The sequence below is a fragment of the Zootermopsis nevadensis genome, unplaced genomic scaffold (assembly GCF_977971745.1).
Source record: "Zootermopsis nevadensis isolate Lab colony 2312 unplaced genomic scaffold, Znev_1.0 Znev_ptg000021l, whole genome shotgun sequence".
Taxonomy (NCBI): Eukaryota; Metazoa; Arthropoda; class Insecta; order Blattodea; family Termopsidae; genus Zootermopsis; species Zootermopsis nevadensis.
In genome coordinates this window covers 18,699,195-18,714,779 of record NW_028259153.1, presented here as the reverse complement: position 1 = coordinate 18,714,779, position 15,585 = coordinate 18,699,195, and the positions used below count along the sequence as shown (strand labels likewise).

General features: G+C 37.9%; 1 protein-coding gene across 3 annotated transcripts; it reads right to left on the bottom strand.

Annotated features, from left to right (window-relative positions):
- Window positions 1-1,274: 1,274 nt before the first annotated feature.
- Cpsf100 (cleavage and polyadenylation specificity factor subunit 2) lies at window positions 1,275-15,228 on the bottom strand. 3 transcript variants are annotated; one of them, XM_022059486.2, is made up of 16 exons: window positions 15,042-15,228; window positions 14,096-14,249; window positions 13,518-13,677; window positions 12,930-13,035; window positions 11,868-12,113; window positions 11,001-11,188; window positions 10,553-10,675; window positions 9,489-9,589; window positions 8,727-8,882; window positions 8,261-8,458; window positions 5,348-5,433; window positions 4,446-4,726; window positions 3,713-3,869; window positions 2,727-2,779; window positions 2,407-2,544; window positions 1,275-1,786 (listed from the first exon to the last, which is right to left on the bottom strand). In XM_022059486.2, the coding sequence occupies exons 2-16, from the start codon at window positions 14,242-14,244 to the stop codon at window positions 1,694-1,696; spliced, it is 2,235 nt and encodes a 744-aa protein (XP_021915178.1). In that variant the 5' UTR covers window positions 14,245-14,249; window positions 15,042-15,228; the 3' UTR covers window positions 1,275-1,693. The 3 variants fall into 3 exon arrangements, with proteins under 3 accessions (XP_021915178.1, XP_021915177.1, XP_021915179.1); XM_022059485.2 differs by lacking the exon at window positions 15,042-15,228 and adding an exon at window positions 14,881-15,026; XM_022059487.1 differs by lacking the exon at window positions 15,042-15,228 and adding an exon at window positions 14,751-14,880.
- Window positions 15,229-15,585: the final 357 nt, after the last annotated feature.

Here is a 15,585-nt window from a genome sequence, read left to right as displayed (position 1 = left end):
TTATATTCAAATTATTTTCTAGAAATAGTGTAAATTCTAGTTGTATTTAAGCAACTAGCTACCTTCTTCAACAAAATAATGTAGAATTCTTATCAGGTTGATTAATCTGTGCAACATCACTACCATTTTCTTAAACTACTGATTTTCTAGGGAATATATGTGCCATCATATCCACTGAACAAATTCTGTACTAATGAGACAAATTGGAACATCCACTGTAGGTCTTGAATGTCGCCTTCTACTTACCTTTATGAACATTACTCTTTATTGTCTGCATACTTATGGACCTTGCCACAATATCACCTTCAGGACTTGCTCTAACCTACTACTTACAGTTGCATCAAACTGACACTTATTCATCTTAAAATAATTCTCACACTGGTTCAATGCCCTGTGTACCTCCTGTACAATACCACTGAGACTGATAATTCTGATTTGCCATTTACCTTCTTCTGTCTGGCACTTTTTATGTATTTATGGTTTACTTAGTTATGCTGTCAGTAACTCAAACTATATAGCATCAAATGATATGATTTGGAAAGGAATATACAAGGAAGCAGTCATGATGTAATTTAAAATACTATCCTGCCAATCACCTGAAAGGGATTGAGGAAAACTACAAAAACCTCAGGATAACTGGTCACCAGGCCAAGATTTTAATGCTGTACCTCTGGAATATAAAGCCAGTGCTAACCACTTGGGCCCAAGAATCTGGCACTTATCTATATCGAGATATGTCTAATGACATAAAAGTAATGGGATGTACATCATGCCAGATACAAAGAGTCACATAATGAACAAAAACACTACTGTATATCTGTAAAACCAAACAGGCATAAGAATTTAGTCTCCTGTAAATCAGCAATTTTGTTGATACACTTATCTGGCATGATGCCTTCAATATATTTGTCAAAATAACATCCACATCCTGAACCTGCCTTTCAGCGTACTTGTGCCACGTAATCACTAAATACTTCTTCACAGTACTTCCAGATGTTGACCATCAAAATTCCAGGCCCTATATTGAATGCTGATGGTCATATACAATGAACAGCACTAGTGTCAATCTCCCGACAAGTTCACATAACTATCATGTTGGTATTATTGTTGTGGTCTCTCCTGTGGTATGATTTCCATATTAAGCTCCACAAAAATTTGTTAAGTAATGTTTATAACACAGACATCTGTAGAGGAATCGGGGAACAGACACATGAACACGGTAAAAATACTGAAGGATTTGTTACAAGGAAAAAGGCATTGAAAATAGCAGAAGGTATAAACAAATAATGCTCTATATTTACCATATTACAATATTCTTGTGCAATGGAATGCAAAGATCCTTCTTTCACAGAAAGAAAATACTCCACCTTGAGCAAACACAGTTTCCAGTTTCTAACAACTTTCCTCAAAGCACAAACAAAGGCTCATCATGAAAAATTAGATGCCTGTAACATCAGCTTTTATCAGTCTCCATTCTTCTCTTCTTCCAATTGTTACACACTACAAATGCCTCAAATTTTTAATTTCTTTCAATATAAACATTCCTTCTGTAATCAAAATATCTGAAGCTTGACTCTCTTTACGATAGTATCCCATGTTCGGATGTGATCATGAATCCGAGTTGTCATTTTACTTTCAACATAGTGCACAATGGCTACCATATTTTTATGAAGCTACTGGGACCAGTGCACATTCAAACAATGGCATACTGTTCATACAACAACTCTCGAACTCGATAATAATCGTCAGATAAGCAGCCCTCAAGGATGACTCTTCCAGCTTCATGCTATAAAAGATTCAAATCATTCCAATCAAGTTTCATACTGACAAAATACAGTAAATACAATCATCACACCACAGTCTCAATTAATATGTTTTCTTCGCGCTCGACTGAAGAACGCCTCATGCTCAGATCCACGTCTGTCTCTTGTATTTTTCCTACATGACCAGAGGAAACCTGGTTTCCATTTTTGGAACATACTGTACAAAAATAACTTAAGTCACATTAATACAAGGTGCAACAATAAACTCAGGTAATTTGTGCCTGTGCCTAAGAATCACGTTATGAAGGCGCATAAGGGACATGGAGGTAAAGTTTCACACATTCTGATCCTTGGCACTGAGGATCCTGACACAAGGTGGGTCCTTCCCACCACCCCAAAAAATCTGGTGTCCAAGAAAGGTGATTCTTTGGCTATTACGATTGGACGATCATAAATAGAAAATAGGAGAGGAAGTGATCATCGTCAATCTGAAAGTACTAGTACAACACTTGCCTGGAGAAACTCAGAAAAAATATGTCAGGATATTAGTAACCTGTCAAGATTTGAATCTGGTAACTGTCAAATACAAGTCAAAAGTATTACCACTACACTCCGGAGAGAAAAATAGGTTTTACAAACTTACCCGCCGAACAGCAACAGTTCCATTACAACACCACAGAACACCTCCTGAGAATTCTGAAGGAATGTTATTCTTGTTAAGAACTTGCTTGAAATCAGACAGTTTCAGTTCATTTATAAAGGCAGTCTGGTGACCAGCAACCTACAATGGCAGAATGTCAAAGTTTTTGTTGTATTTCCACATATTCTATCACAGTCCAACACAAATTTCTAATGTTTCCTACAGTGAAAACAATTTGTAGTGCCCTTGTGTGGCTCCACGGCATGTAGCAAGACAGCTTTACTTTCTAAGGTCTCAAATTAAAATGCTGCAACTCTACTTACTTGATTCAATGGTAATGGCTCCAGTGTGTAAATCTTATCTATCTCCATTTTATCTGGAAGAGAAATGTGGTATGTAGTATATATGGGGAACCAAAAAAATGCATGTAAAATTTTTGTAGGAAACTCAACATAAAAACAGACCACTTGGATTACACAGGCATTATAGATAAGAGGAAAAGGTTCCCAGAGGAACAATGACACTACACACAATACTTTTATTGGCATGAACATAACTATACTTTATCAGTACTTAATATTAACATATCTGCTATAATTTTGATCTGTTACAGATCTACTGGATAATTTAAATAATAACCATTTCTATGGTAAAAAATTCAGTTGCACTGCTCAAAGATAATACTGCAGTAGTCAAGAGCTGTTCATTCTTATCTTATTAACATTGCAATATATTATCACATCACCACCTCAAAAATACAAAGTCTGTGTGACATAAGCAGAGCAGACATATGAAGAATATTTTATAACATATCTGTGAACAAGAAAAGAGATGCAGGAAAACAGTTCGTGGACCAAAAACATAAAATGTTTATCAAACCTCTTTTTGAAGGAAGGATAGAATCAAATCTGAAGAAAAGAAGTATGTGAATTTGTACATTATTTCGACTAGCACATGACAGAGTTCATGGCAATTTTGTAAAATAAAGACTTTAATAACAAGACCTGTAATAAATGAATCAACCATCCATCATCACAGAACATTCAGAGGATCAAGATTTCCATCTTCTGGGTTGTTGCGCTGTATAGTCTGGTCGATGTTAACCAACGTTTCAGAGGTCATACTGCCTCTGTCATCAGGGCGATTAAAAATATGTAGATTTCTGTCTTCTGGGTTGTTGCGCCGTGTAGTCTGGTCGATGTTAACCAACGTTTCAGAGGTCATACTGTCATACCCAGAAGATGGAAATCTTCATACTCACCGCTGTAAAAACCTCAAATCTTACATTCAGAGGATCATTCACACATACCTTCTTCGTCTTTCCCATCATCATCTACACCCATGATGACTGGCTTGGCATCCTTTGACATGTCTCGTACCATAATCTGAGCATCAAGCCATGCCAGTTCAGCCTCTTTACCTTTCTTCAGTTCAAGTGCAGAAACAAGTGCATCAGTCAGTCTCACCTGTCGGAATATCAGCACGTCAGAATGAAAGTACACATGGACAGTCAAGGAAGCATGAAAGTGGTCATTAACAAGAGTTGATCTGAAATGACTGACAACTTCTGTTAACTAAACTTATACAGAACACATGAATTTTCCTGTTTTTTTAAAAAAATAACAATCACAAGAATAACTTATGACACCTACTTCTCTGCACATGCTTCATTTAAATGAGTATGAGAAACTATAAATTAATAGTTACACAATTTAGTGATTATTTCTGAGCATAAATTCCACTACTACAGATTCTATATAAAATTTGTCCAATTTAATCTGAAAGAACATCACCACATTTAAAAAAAATGCTTCATACAAAATTTTACATGCCTAGCTCCAATGGTTCATTAGCTGTAACAACAGAAGAATGCAGTAGTTGCATATCCAACATGCTGTTGTGTTATTTTCTACAGAAATATTTCTACAAAGAAAACTGCGTATTTTACCGAGACGCAGAGCCCTCTCATCAGAATACGTATTTTTAAAATTCTTTGAACTCGTTTATATTCATGAACAAGACACAATGGGTGGACTCTCTACCTGATAGATGTGCGTCTCAGTGGTTGCATCCACGATTTCACCGCGAGATGGAGCAAACACACGAGCACCACTCCATTGGCGGCAAAGGTTCAACATAGCGTGCGTGCTCTCTGGCGTGCCTCTCACAAGAATCAGTCTTCGAGGGCGCAACTGTCCCAAGATCTTCTGCAATGATTCACCATCTGAACGACCCTCAAAGTCAATATACTGGACTTGAGCCATTACACGCACAGTCTTCATCACTGAGATGCATTTTGTTGGTACTTCCATGATGTCAATTGCTGGAAAAAATATTTCATTCTAATCTGTCCTTATTTTGAACTGAATAAGTTAAAAACACAAAATAACTCTAATGTCAGAAGATGGGGAAGAGTAAAGTTGTCTGATATTTTGTTTTATTAAAATGTGTTTCTCAAGTTAAAAGTTCTGATTACAATGTTTCTGGTGTCACACACTACATCAAGTACAGCTAAAATTCTTTCCCAAAACTTCCGAACAAAATCTTTATATAAGGACTCAAGAAAACAGTCTGTAATGGAACATAGTACTTGATTTATCCATAAATGTATAACATTTTTAGTCTCTTTAAAACACTTAACATTCCTTTCTTCCAGAGACATGACTAACTGATCTATAGTGTATTTTACCTGATTGAATAATATGTCATATTATTTTGAGGTTGTAATTTTATGAAAGTGGATAGATAGTGGTATTTAGAACAAATATGGATATAAAATTTCTGAAAAAGGAAACTCAGCAATGTAATTTGTATGCAGACTTTCTCAAGTCCTGCTTATGAATTATTTCAGAAAACAGTTCCTTAGAATAATAAGTAAAAAAGCTTGCAAAATAAAGTAAACATATACAATTAAATAATTCCATGGAATATTTTGAGAACTTACTGGTTACTTCTTCCTCTTTTAAATCAACATTTTCTTTGTTGTCTTCAGTTTCAGGGTTTGAATCTACCATTTTATAATCTTCTGGCCTGGAAATATCACAACACTATAACAAACTTTATACAACACACGGTCATGAACTAGTTAAATCCATTTCAATAATATCCTAAGTGATCAATTCTCTCATTAGTTACTGCTGTTATTGTTCTTGTTATTATTATATCACAAAAACAAGTACAACTGCCAATTAAAATTACAGAATCCCTTTAACCCTTTTTGTGTAACATGTGACAAACGATCTTCGTTTTGGTCTTGATAACGAACAAAAAAATCTTTTACCTGTCACTTCAAAAACATGAATGAGCCAACATAGTTGTCATGAGAATGACAACTGGTCTGATTTCAAGCAGTAACTACAGTGAAACCTCTATCCATCGTTCCCGGAACTATCGTTTTCCCGGATGCATCGTCCGTTTTGTTCGGTCCCGAATACATCCCATATAAAATAATGTTACATTTTCCCGCTTCTATCGTTCCTCGAACTATCGTTTTATCGCATCGATCGTTCAAAAATCTTAGTCCCGGCCAACAATTTTCCCGCAATGATCGTTTCTGAGAAATTAAAATGCTGGGTTTTGAGATAAATTAATACCGAAAGACGCACAATGTTTTTGGAATACGCAGTAGCGGTAACCTGTTATGTCGCCCAACCAGCACAGATCCTTTTGGAATGAGGGGTCAGCGGTGCAGGGGTGATAGTTGGAGTGAATGGCGGTGCTCATTGTCAGAAATTTTACGATTTTAATTAGGGTGCACTCATATTTCGTTCCAGCGATGCCAAATGGCATGTGCACTGTGAATTTCTTCACAAATGCTTTTATTACAAGTACAAAGGAAAGGCTGGCGGCACTTTTCATTCTTCTGGTTCATCTCGTTTCCAGTGGTTCAGTGTCTTCTACGGCTACGTTTCGTCGTGTTCGGCAGTAACAGTACTTCCATTCTTCCTGTTATTGTTCCAGTCTATACTTTTGTTGTGGTTCCCGTAAATATTTTGTTATTCCTCTTACTCCTGTTAATTATTTTGTTATTATTCCTGTACCATGTCTCGCCCACTAAAGCAAGTCAGAACTCTTCAAGAAAGATTAAAAATCATAGAAGAAGTGGAGAAGAATCCATTTGAAAAAAGAATCGACATTGCTAAACGCCTTGGATTAGCACCATCTACTTTAAATTCAATAGTTGCAAAGAAGAAAGAAATCCGAAAACAAACTGACAAGTGCGGTAATTCATGCAAAAAAAAGGAAATCCGGAAGAAAATCAACTTTCAGTGAGCTAGAAAGTGTCCTCTTCACTTGGTACCAGCAATCGCGGGCCTCAGGAATTCCTGTTGATGGCAACATCTTGCGGGAAAAAGCCAAGACGATAGCCGCAAGACTGAATATTGAAAATTTTGCAGCGTCGAATGGCTGGATTAGTAGGTTTAAAGAACGACATGGTATGGTCTACAAGAAGTTAGCCGGCGAAAGTGCTGCTGTGGATGTGGAAATAACGGAGCTGTGGCTCGAGAGACTGCCAACACTGCTGGAGGGATATGAGCCGCGGGACATTTATAATGCGGATGAGACCGGACTTTTCTACAACGCCCTCCCGGATAGGACTCTGGCATTGAAAGGTGAATCTTGCCACGGGGGAATACGTGCAAAACACCGAATTACTGTTCTTCTGTGTGTTAACAGTGACGGTAGTGACAAACGGGTTCCGATTGTAGTTGGAAAATCACGAAAACCGCGTTGTTTCAAAAACATGAAAAAACTTCCGGTGAAATATCACGCCAACAAAAAGGCTTGGATGACAACAGACATCTTTACGGCGTTTTTAAGTTCTCTGGATGCCTCCATGGGCGCACAAGGCAGAAAGATTTTGCTGTTTGTTGATAATTGTGCCGCTCATCCGAAGGACACGACATTTCTACGAAATGTGAAAGTCGTGCAGTATCCAGCAAATTGCACGAGCGTCTTGCAACCGCTTGATTTGGGCATCATAAAATCTTTCAAGCAGTTGTATAGAAAGCGCCTTGTGCAAACAGCTGTATGTGCAATGGATGCTGGGAAGGATGTCAACATGAAAATTGACGTGCTACAAGCAATTCATTTCACAGTGGCAGCTTGGCGGCATGTCTCCCAACCAACTGTTCTGAATTGTTTTCACAAAGGTGGCTACGGGTGTGAACTTCGCACAGAAGCAGACTCTAACGTCAGTGTGGATGAGCATGATGGCTTTCACGAAGACTGGAATAGATTTGGCGCCGTGAAAGACGTGGTTAAATTTGGTGACTACGCGGCAGTAGACAGCGAGCTTGCTACATGCGGAGTCGACACGATTGATAAGTTGTGTGACGATCGCGAAGGGGGTGGGAGCGGTGAGGAAGACGACGAATGCGAGCCCGAAGCTGTGCCGAGTTTTGCCGAAGCACACGCTGCATTGGCAAAAGTGAAGTCGTTCTTTTATGCCCATAATATTAGCGAACGTGACGAGGAAAACATTTTGAACGTGGAAAGTACTCTGTTTGGTCTAAAACGTAAAGTTTCGACAAACCAGTTGTCCATTAAAGACTTTTTTGGTAAAAAGAAGTAACTTTGAAAGAGAAACATTGTTTTTTTTTTAAATTTTTAATGCTTTCCCGCATCTATCGTTTTCCCGCATCTATCGTTTTTATTTCCCACCCCCGCCGAAAACGATGCATCGAGGTTTCACTGTATTCTCTTTTCCATCATGTCCAGACTGATCGTGAGGCCCATCCATCTTTCTTTGCAGTACGCATGTGGGACTCCTTCCTTGCGGGCAAGCGGTCAGAACATGAACCAAACTATTACGATCCACGCATTTCCAAGGTACTTATGCAAGCGGTACTCTTACCTTATAATTTCTCCATACTCATCAAACTTCACTTTCTCTTCGAAAAATGGAAACATGGGATACTGTTTCTTGTTGCTTTTAAAGAAGCCAGTCTGCACCTTGGTTTCTGTTTTAACAAGAAGGTCATGCTTGCCCTTAGCTACTGCACTCAGGGAGTCCATTTCATCCTCTGATTCATCACTCATGTCTACGTCTTCACTGTAAACGAGACAATTATTAATATGGAAAGTATTTCACCTGCATACAGATGACAGAATCACATTATATTGCCCACTTAATTATTTTACAGTTCTCTATTAATTGCTCAGATTATGTGCTTTCATATAATATATGGTACGAGTGAGCGTTAAAAAACAAGAAAATGATACATATAACTGTGAATGTGTCCTTGTTCAAAGTTAGAGAAAAGCTCTATTCTGATACAAACCAATAATAAATATAATTATAATTCACTATTGGTACTCACTTCTTATCTTGGTTCTTTTCTTTGTTTTCTCTCTCTTTCCGCTGGTATTCCTCTAGCTCCGCACCCTCTAATCTTACACGCCGGCGTATCTCAAGGTTCAAGGCAAGTTTCCCACCATTTTCAATTAACTCACGAGCTAGTGTCCCTGGTGATGTCCTGTATGTTACAACACAATATTACTGAATATTAATTACTAAAAAAGCACACAATACTTCCTTGAAATATGTACTGTATAGCATATTCCATTATTTGAAAAATGGAGAAGAGGAATCATCTTATACTCGCAAATGAAGAAATACGCACAAAAAATCAAACCTAATTCAACAATTTCTGTGAAAATAAATGGCAATGCAACAAACTTTGAACTTCATATATACAAAGCAATAATGACCGTATTAGTACTGTTACCACTACAATCACAAACTATTATTCTGGAGTTATTAGTCTGCAGTCAATGGCTCTGCCTTTGATGTACATTTTGTAATGACAAAAAATCTGTGACACATGATTTCGTACTTCCAATATCATTGCTTCCATTCAATCAAAGAGAAATATTTTCATCAACAGTCAATGTCTATGGATATGTACCAAAAGTCTGCCATCGCTTCTATCTTCCCATAACCACTGCATGTTAAAACAAGTGCATGACAGAACACACAGATCATACTGACACTGATATCTGGTTTGAAGAAATGTCCGAAACATAGTCATGTCCACGTATTTCAAGCAGATCCTCACAGATATATCTGAATGTCAAGTTACCTGTTCGTAATGATAATACTGTTGTGAGAATTCAAACTCCACTGTAAGAATAATTCTCTCGAAAAACCACATTCCATGTCTGGTGTACTTGCCAGAACCACCTGCAAAGATACGATTATCTTCATATTAACACAGAAAGAAAGATTCAAAAAAAGGAAACTTTAAAAGGAGGATATCCAACCTGCTACAAAATAACTCTTCTAGATGGAATTTAAAAATAGTTCCACATTCTTGCCACTTCAGATGTGACATTTCTTGTGAACCAGATTATGGTGTAACCAATAAAGTGTATCAATATGAAGGGGAATACAGAATTTTATCCAAAGAAATATTGTGCAGAATAAAAAAAAAAAATATACACCATGAGCCGGGATAGCTCAGTCAGTATAGTGACTAGCTACGGGCTGGACGACCGGGGTTCGATCCCCGACGGGGGCAGAGGATTTTTCCTCTAGCCTCTGCGTCCAGACCGGCTCTGGGGCCCACCCAGCCTCCTCTACAATGGGTACCGGGGTCCTTTCCCGGGGGTAAAGCCGGCCGGGGCGTGATGCTGACCACTCACCCTCATCTAGTGCCGGGGTCAAGGAAGAGAGGAGCTATACCTCCACTCACCCCAAACGCCTACATGGCGTATAGTGGGACAAACTTTACTTTACTTACTTTACTTTACATAAAATATACACCAGTCTGTGGACAATGTCCATTGTAAATGAGATGAAACAGCTAATTTATGCTGTACTAAAACACTTACACGCTGGTCTTGTAATCCTGGGGTCCCGGGTTCGATTCCCGGCAGTGCCCGAATTTATAACTTGTGTTGGGCAAGGCCGTGGTCTAGGCAACACGGAGTTTTCCTCCGGGGGCTTCCCCGGTTTCTCCGTGTCATCCCAACAATTACTCCATTCACACACAGAAGAAGGCAATGGCAAACCACTTCTGGATCATCTGCCAAGAACGTATATGAACAGGTCCCAGTCCGAGAAAAGGATGGAAGATCCTGTTCATAATATGTCGCCAACCTCCTGTAAAGGAGACGGTGTAATAAAGAAGAAGAAAATACTTACCTTTGGACTGGGAACTCTGCTTAGCTCTGCCATACTGTGACATAACTGCAGGTGCTTGAATTGGAATGGATTGTTCCGCGCTCCTTCAAATGTCCTCATTAGCTTGTCACTCATCCACTCAATCTGTAATAGGTATGCACAATAACTATTAACTTTTATCATTCTTGTGTCATGTCATATGTACAGTGCATCACACTAGCACCCTGATACTGTCAACCACGGAGTTTGAGTCAGGCAAGCAGCCCATAATATAGGAGTTTAAATCACTTTTTCTATATAACAAAAGCTAAAATCCATACTAAACCCATTGTCATAAGCCTTTCGTCTTTCCTTTTCCATTACAAATGTGGAAAAGTATTCCAAATCTTGGTATAATTAAAATTCAAATCCAGTGTAACCCAAATAAAAATTAAATGCATATTTCACTGTAGACTGTATCAGTGAATACCTGAGACTTTGCGAACTCCACAACATTGTAGCTCACATTGTTGAGCAGCGCCAGTGAATATGCCAGCAGACCCGAGTCCTTGTTACGCCAAAGCTGATCCAACATGTGTGCCAACTCTAGAACACGTCCTGCTGTATCCACTGTGACCAGAACATTTCCATTGTTCCTCAGTGTCTGCAGGATATTGGCTGCAATTCAAAGTAACACCAAATGTTAATATAATTATTTCAGTATACAAAGAAAAATATTTCAAGAGGGGTACAGTTCATGTAAAAATAATGCCCAAAGTTGTAGGTTAATGTAACGTTTTCTGTGCTGAGTTTTCTTTTAAGCTAAAATTCCATCATATCAATTTGTCTCAACCCCACTTAATGGTACCTGCACCTTGTCGTGGTGGTGGGGCTTGAGTATCTCAGTGATCCCAAGAGCTATTGCTGGTGGTAGCATAGCTACTGGTAGGGTTGGTCGAGGGGGAGAGGTCAGACTAAGACAGGTACCCTGGTCCTCCAGGTTGGGGGTTGGTCGCAAGGCTAACAACCTTGCACCGTAAAAAGGAAGACGTTTCAAAACCTCAATCAAAGCCTCAGACAGAATGGACCTAACAATAGGACCGAATGGAAGAGGAGAATTGAGGAGGCCATGGACCGAATATGGACCAGAGAGCCATAGAAGAAGAATTTGTCTCAAAATCAGCAATTTTAGTATTAGTGGTATATAATGATCTATGACATAGGATATTAAACTTACGGTTAACTTTTAAAGAAGAACAAACATCCTGAAACTATGCAAATGGTAAAAACCATTCAACTTGACATGTAGTAACATTTTCTAAGTAGCAATTATGGAAACCACAAAGCAAAAACACACTCATCAGTTTTTCATCGCGTGTCCTTCTTCTTGCTTGCTGGTAAGTGGCATTAAAGGCATCTGTAATGAGTAGAGAGGGCCTCTGCAGCCGCTCTAATTCACATCCATTCAAATGACGTTCTTTTTTGTGATTGAAATCAACAGCATACACTATATCTTCTTCTCCAACCTTAACTATTTTCCAAATGGTGCCACCAATCATATGACCAGCTGGGAGAGGAGTGATCGTCAGACCATACCCCTTCCCTGAAAGCCAGACAATAAACAAACCATCTATTATTAGTATGAAGTACGGTAATAAAGTAACTGATCCAGCAAGTGGCAGCACTGGTGAGGCAGAACGTAAAAGAAAACAAGACCACATGAGTAAAAACTATTGCATGGTAATATAATTCTGATTCTGTGGAAAATGTTGTGTGGCCATACTGAGACCAAGGTTGGTAAAGCTAAGCAGAGAAAAGCAAGAAGGTCCAAACCTGCAAATGGAGACCATCAGTGAATTGTTAGCTTCTGTTTTGTAGCTCGTTACAAGGCACTCAGTTTCATGCCAGCATGTTATCTGGACATGTAATAGAAGTCTTTATTGAGAGAGTGATTACAAATAATAAATGTGAATTAGGCTATTAATGAACTTGAAATAATGAGCCAGGTCCTAGACACTTATCATAACTTAAATGAGTCATCAGGGTGTCATAAAATGCTATAAATTTAGTGATAAAATAGTACATAAAGCACAGATTTGTGTTTGTGTTAAGACAATTCAAGAAGGAGGGGAAAATGTATATGACAAATAATCTGGCCTTCTAACAACTTTAAAAATTGTTTAAAATGCTGAAAAAATTAAACATGTCAGCAAAGAAACTGAACATATAAAGATAAATTGTTACATTGATTCCCAAACTGAAAATCTATGAGAAAATGGAGACTAAAACATTTGAAACAGCCATGGTTTCATTCACAATAGACTCAACATACAGAAAAAGCAGAAATACATAAATAAGCTGCTCTATAAAAATTGTAATTTATGCTTGAACAGATGTGAAATTGTGTACAGAAATATACCTTTCATTGGGACACTCTGGTTGTACTTCAACTGGACAATCTTGTCAAATGCAGCATCAACATCATCCAATGTGAATAAATCAAAATCTTCCATATTATGTCTTGACTGGAATGGGAAAAAGTACTTTCTATAATTATTATCTGATTAATGAGTCAGCCACCTCCATAAAACTTTCAAATACAAGTACATTATGCCATTAATAAATCATCTGATAATTCAAATGCCATTTAATTTAAAGTCTGAGTGAACCCTCACCTAAAGACCTGCAGACAAATCAAAATGTTATTATCTTACAATTTGAAGTAATAGGATTTATGTGGTCAATTATGATTAGTCCCAAAGAAAATATGATGAACAGACGGTCATGGAACTATCCGACTTTGTGCTGATGCTTAATTCAATTGATATTAGGTTACATCTGTCTCAGATCTAACAAAAATACATACAACATGAATTCTGTGAAAATTTGATGGCAGATGACACCATATCGATGTGTACTAAAGATGCTCAAGTACATGTCACCACACTGTAAAGGTACTCCAAAAATTTACACCACAACTTGCACCAAACATGATATCAGAACTAACCTGATATAGGTCATACATGAACATCTGTCCCATCTTGTATACTGGAATGGTTGCATAAATAGGGCAGTTGAGACCACACTTGCCAACAAGATAAGGTAGAGCCCCCAGATGCAATGGGTCGGGATATGACAATAAGACCGCATCAATCTGATGGATGAACCTTCAACACAGAACACAATCAGAATAAATAAAAGTATGAAGCAGAACTTGCTTATCCTGCCGCAATACACCTAGGTATTCTACGTAATCTCTTCATTTCAGGTTTCCCATCAAAATTTCATGTCCAAATATTGTCCACAGAACCTTATTTCCAACACTCTCAATTTATGTTCTTCGATTAAGGATATACAATGTTTAAAACTCTATCTTCCTCTCTCCTATTGAAAATCGGTAAGATTAATTTTACCTACTGGTTTGTTTGAAACACAGTTTCTAACCCTAATGGAAAAGAAAATCTTACAAATCCAGTGAGATAAAGTGTAAATAAATAATAAATGTACTTCAAATGTCCCTGCTTTGCAGGAAACAAACATTCTGAACCAAACCACCACACCGTTACTTACAATAATATAGCATACCTTCTTAATTCCTTCATAAATTCTTGATCAAAATTTTCATCCCATCCACAGTCCAACAGAATGCGAAAATCATCCACTTGTAGAATATAGCATGGTGGAGATTCATCCATAGCACCAGAGATGGCATGGAGTTTAATAATAGAAGTCATGGTGTCTAAAATTACAAAATCCACTTAAACACAGACACACTTGTCAAGATAACCATTGTGTTCAATGTAACTGAGTGATAAGAGCATCTCCAGACAAAGCAAGCTACATCAGGGAAATTATTATTATTAGAAAGAACACTGTAGCATTACATAAGGAGCATCAAAGGCATAATGGCCAATATAGGAAACTGAAGCAGGATACAAACGGCCCCACTGCCACTCTGTCCGCCACATTGGTTACCTTAAGATCAAATTTGAGCATCCAGAGTCTAACTACCTGAATTATAGGAATGCCAAATGGAGTGCAGAATAGTAAAACCACAAACAACTCAAGAAGAATTGAAAGAATCATCCAATTACATACAACATTAACTCTAAAGTAATTGGCTTCCTGTGGAGATATTAAAACTTCACAGTACATCAGTAAATACAATATTCAAATAAATCTTAAAACAGATCACTTTTTTCAATTGTTTTACTAATGAAACACCTAGAAATCCACCGACCTCACATGCTTGCATCAAAAAGAACACACGTAATTTTAAAGCACAAATACAGAAACGTATCCTCAAAAAACCTAACCTATACATATAAATAAATAGGTTAGCTATAAGGTTAAATATTGCAAACTTTAACCATGGTAAAAATTTCCAATTTTCACCCGCGGCTGAAATTTATTGCATCCGAGCAAATAAAAAGGCTCTAGACACAATAACATAGATAAAGATATTCATTGGAAAAGTTGCTCCTGCCGCAACATCATCCTACTCACGCGTGTACAACTAAACGAAACTAACCTCAATGAAATTCGCGATTACAAGTTGTGTATCTGATTTTGCACATGAAATTTGTTCTTAAATGGAATGGAGCATTTAAGAATACATATCTGTACTTAAAAGGGTTTATAAACGCTCAAAATTACAACATTCCACAAATCCTACATTCAGACCGTTAATAGAGTTTTAACAGGGTATCCAACAGCATAATCAAATAATTCTCTTATGACAACGGAATTTCCCTAATGAAACACAAATTTACTGAAAATAGGAAGAGGTCAAGGTTTTATGTTGCAAAATGGAATTGTCTTTATCTTCCTATTGTCATATTTTTATTAAAACTAGAGCAGAGCGCTCCTTTCGGAGCTCCTCGGGGGGGGGGGGGGGGGGGGGGGTTTGGCCAAGTTTGTAAAACGCAACCAACCTTGTTTAAGAAACTAAACTAAACTAAACTAACCCCCCCCCCCCCGAATTGAGGGTTAAAACACTTGACCAACCCCTCGAAGGGGTGGGGGAGGTTGGTCCAACCAATTTCCCAAATTTGGAACCTTACTGTTGATATTGG

What these genes read in the sequence shown, in the direction of transcription:
- Cpsf100 (XM_022059485.2), bottom strand. Translation starts at nt 14,962, where the DNA reads ATGTTATTGTGTCTAGAGCCTTTTTATTTGCTCGGATGCAATAAATTT. An exon ending in AATTGGAAATTTTTACCATG is followed by an intron (nt 14,250 to 14,880) that starts GTTAAAGTTTGC and finishes TTGTAATTTTAG; the next exon opens with ACACCATGACTTCTATTATT. An exon ending in TCATGTATGACCTATATCAG is followed by an intron (nt 13,036 to 13,517) that starts GTTAGTTCTGAT and finishes TTCCCATTCCAG; the next exon opens with TCAAGACATAATATGGAAGA.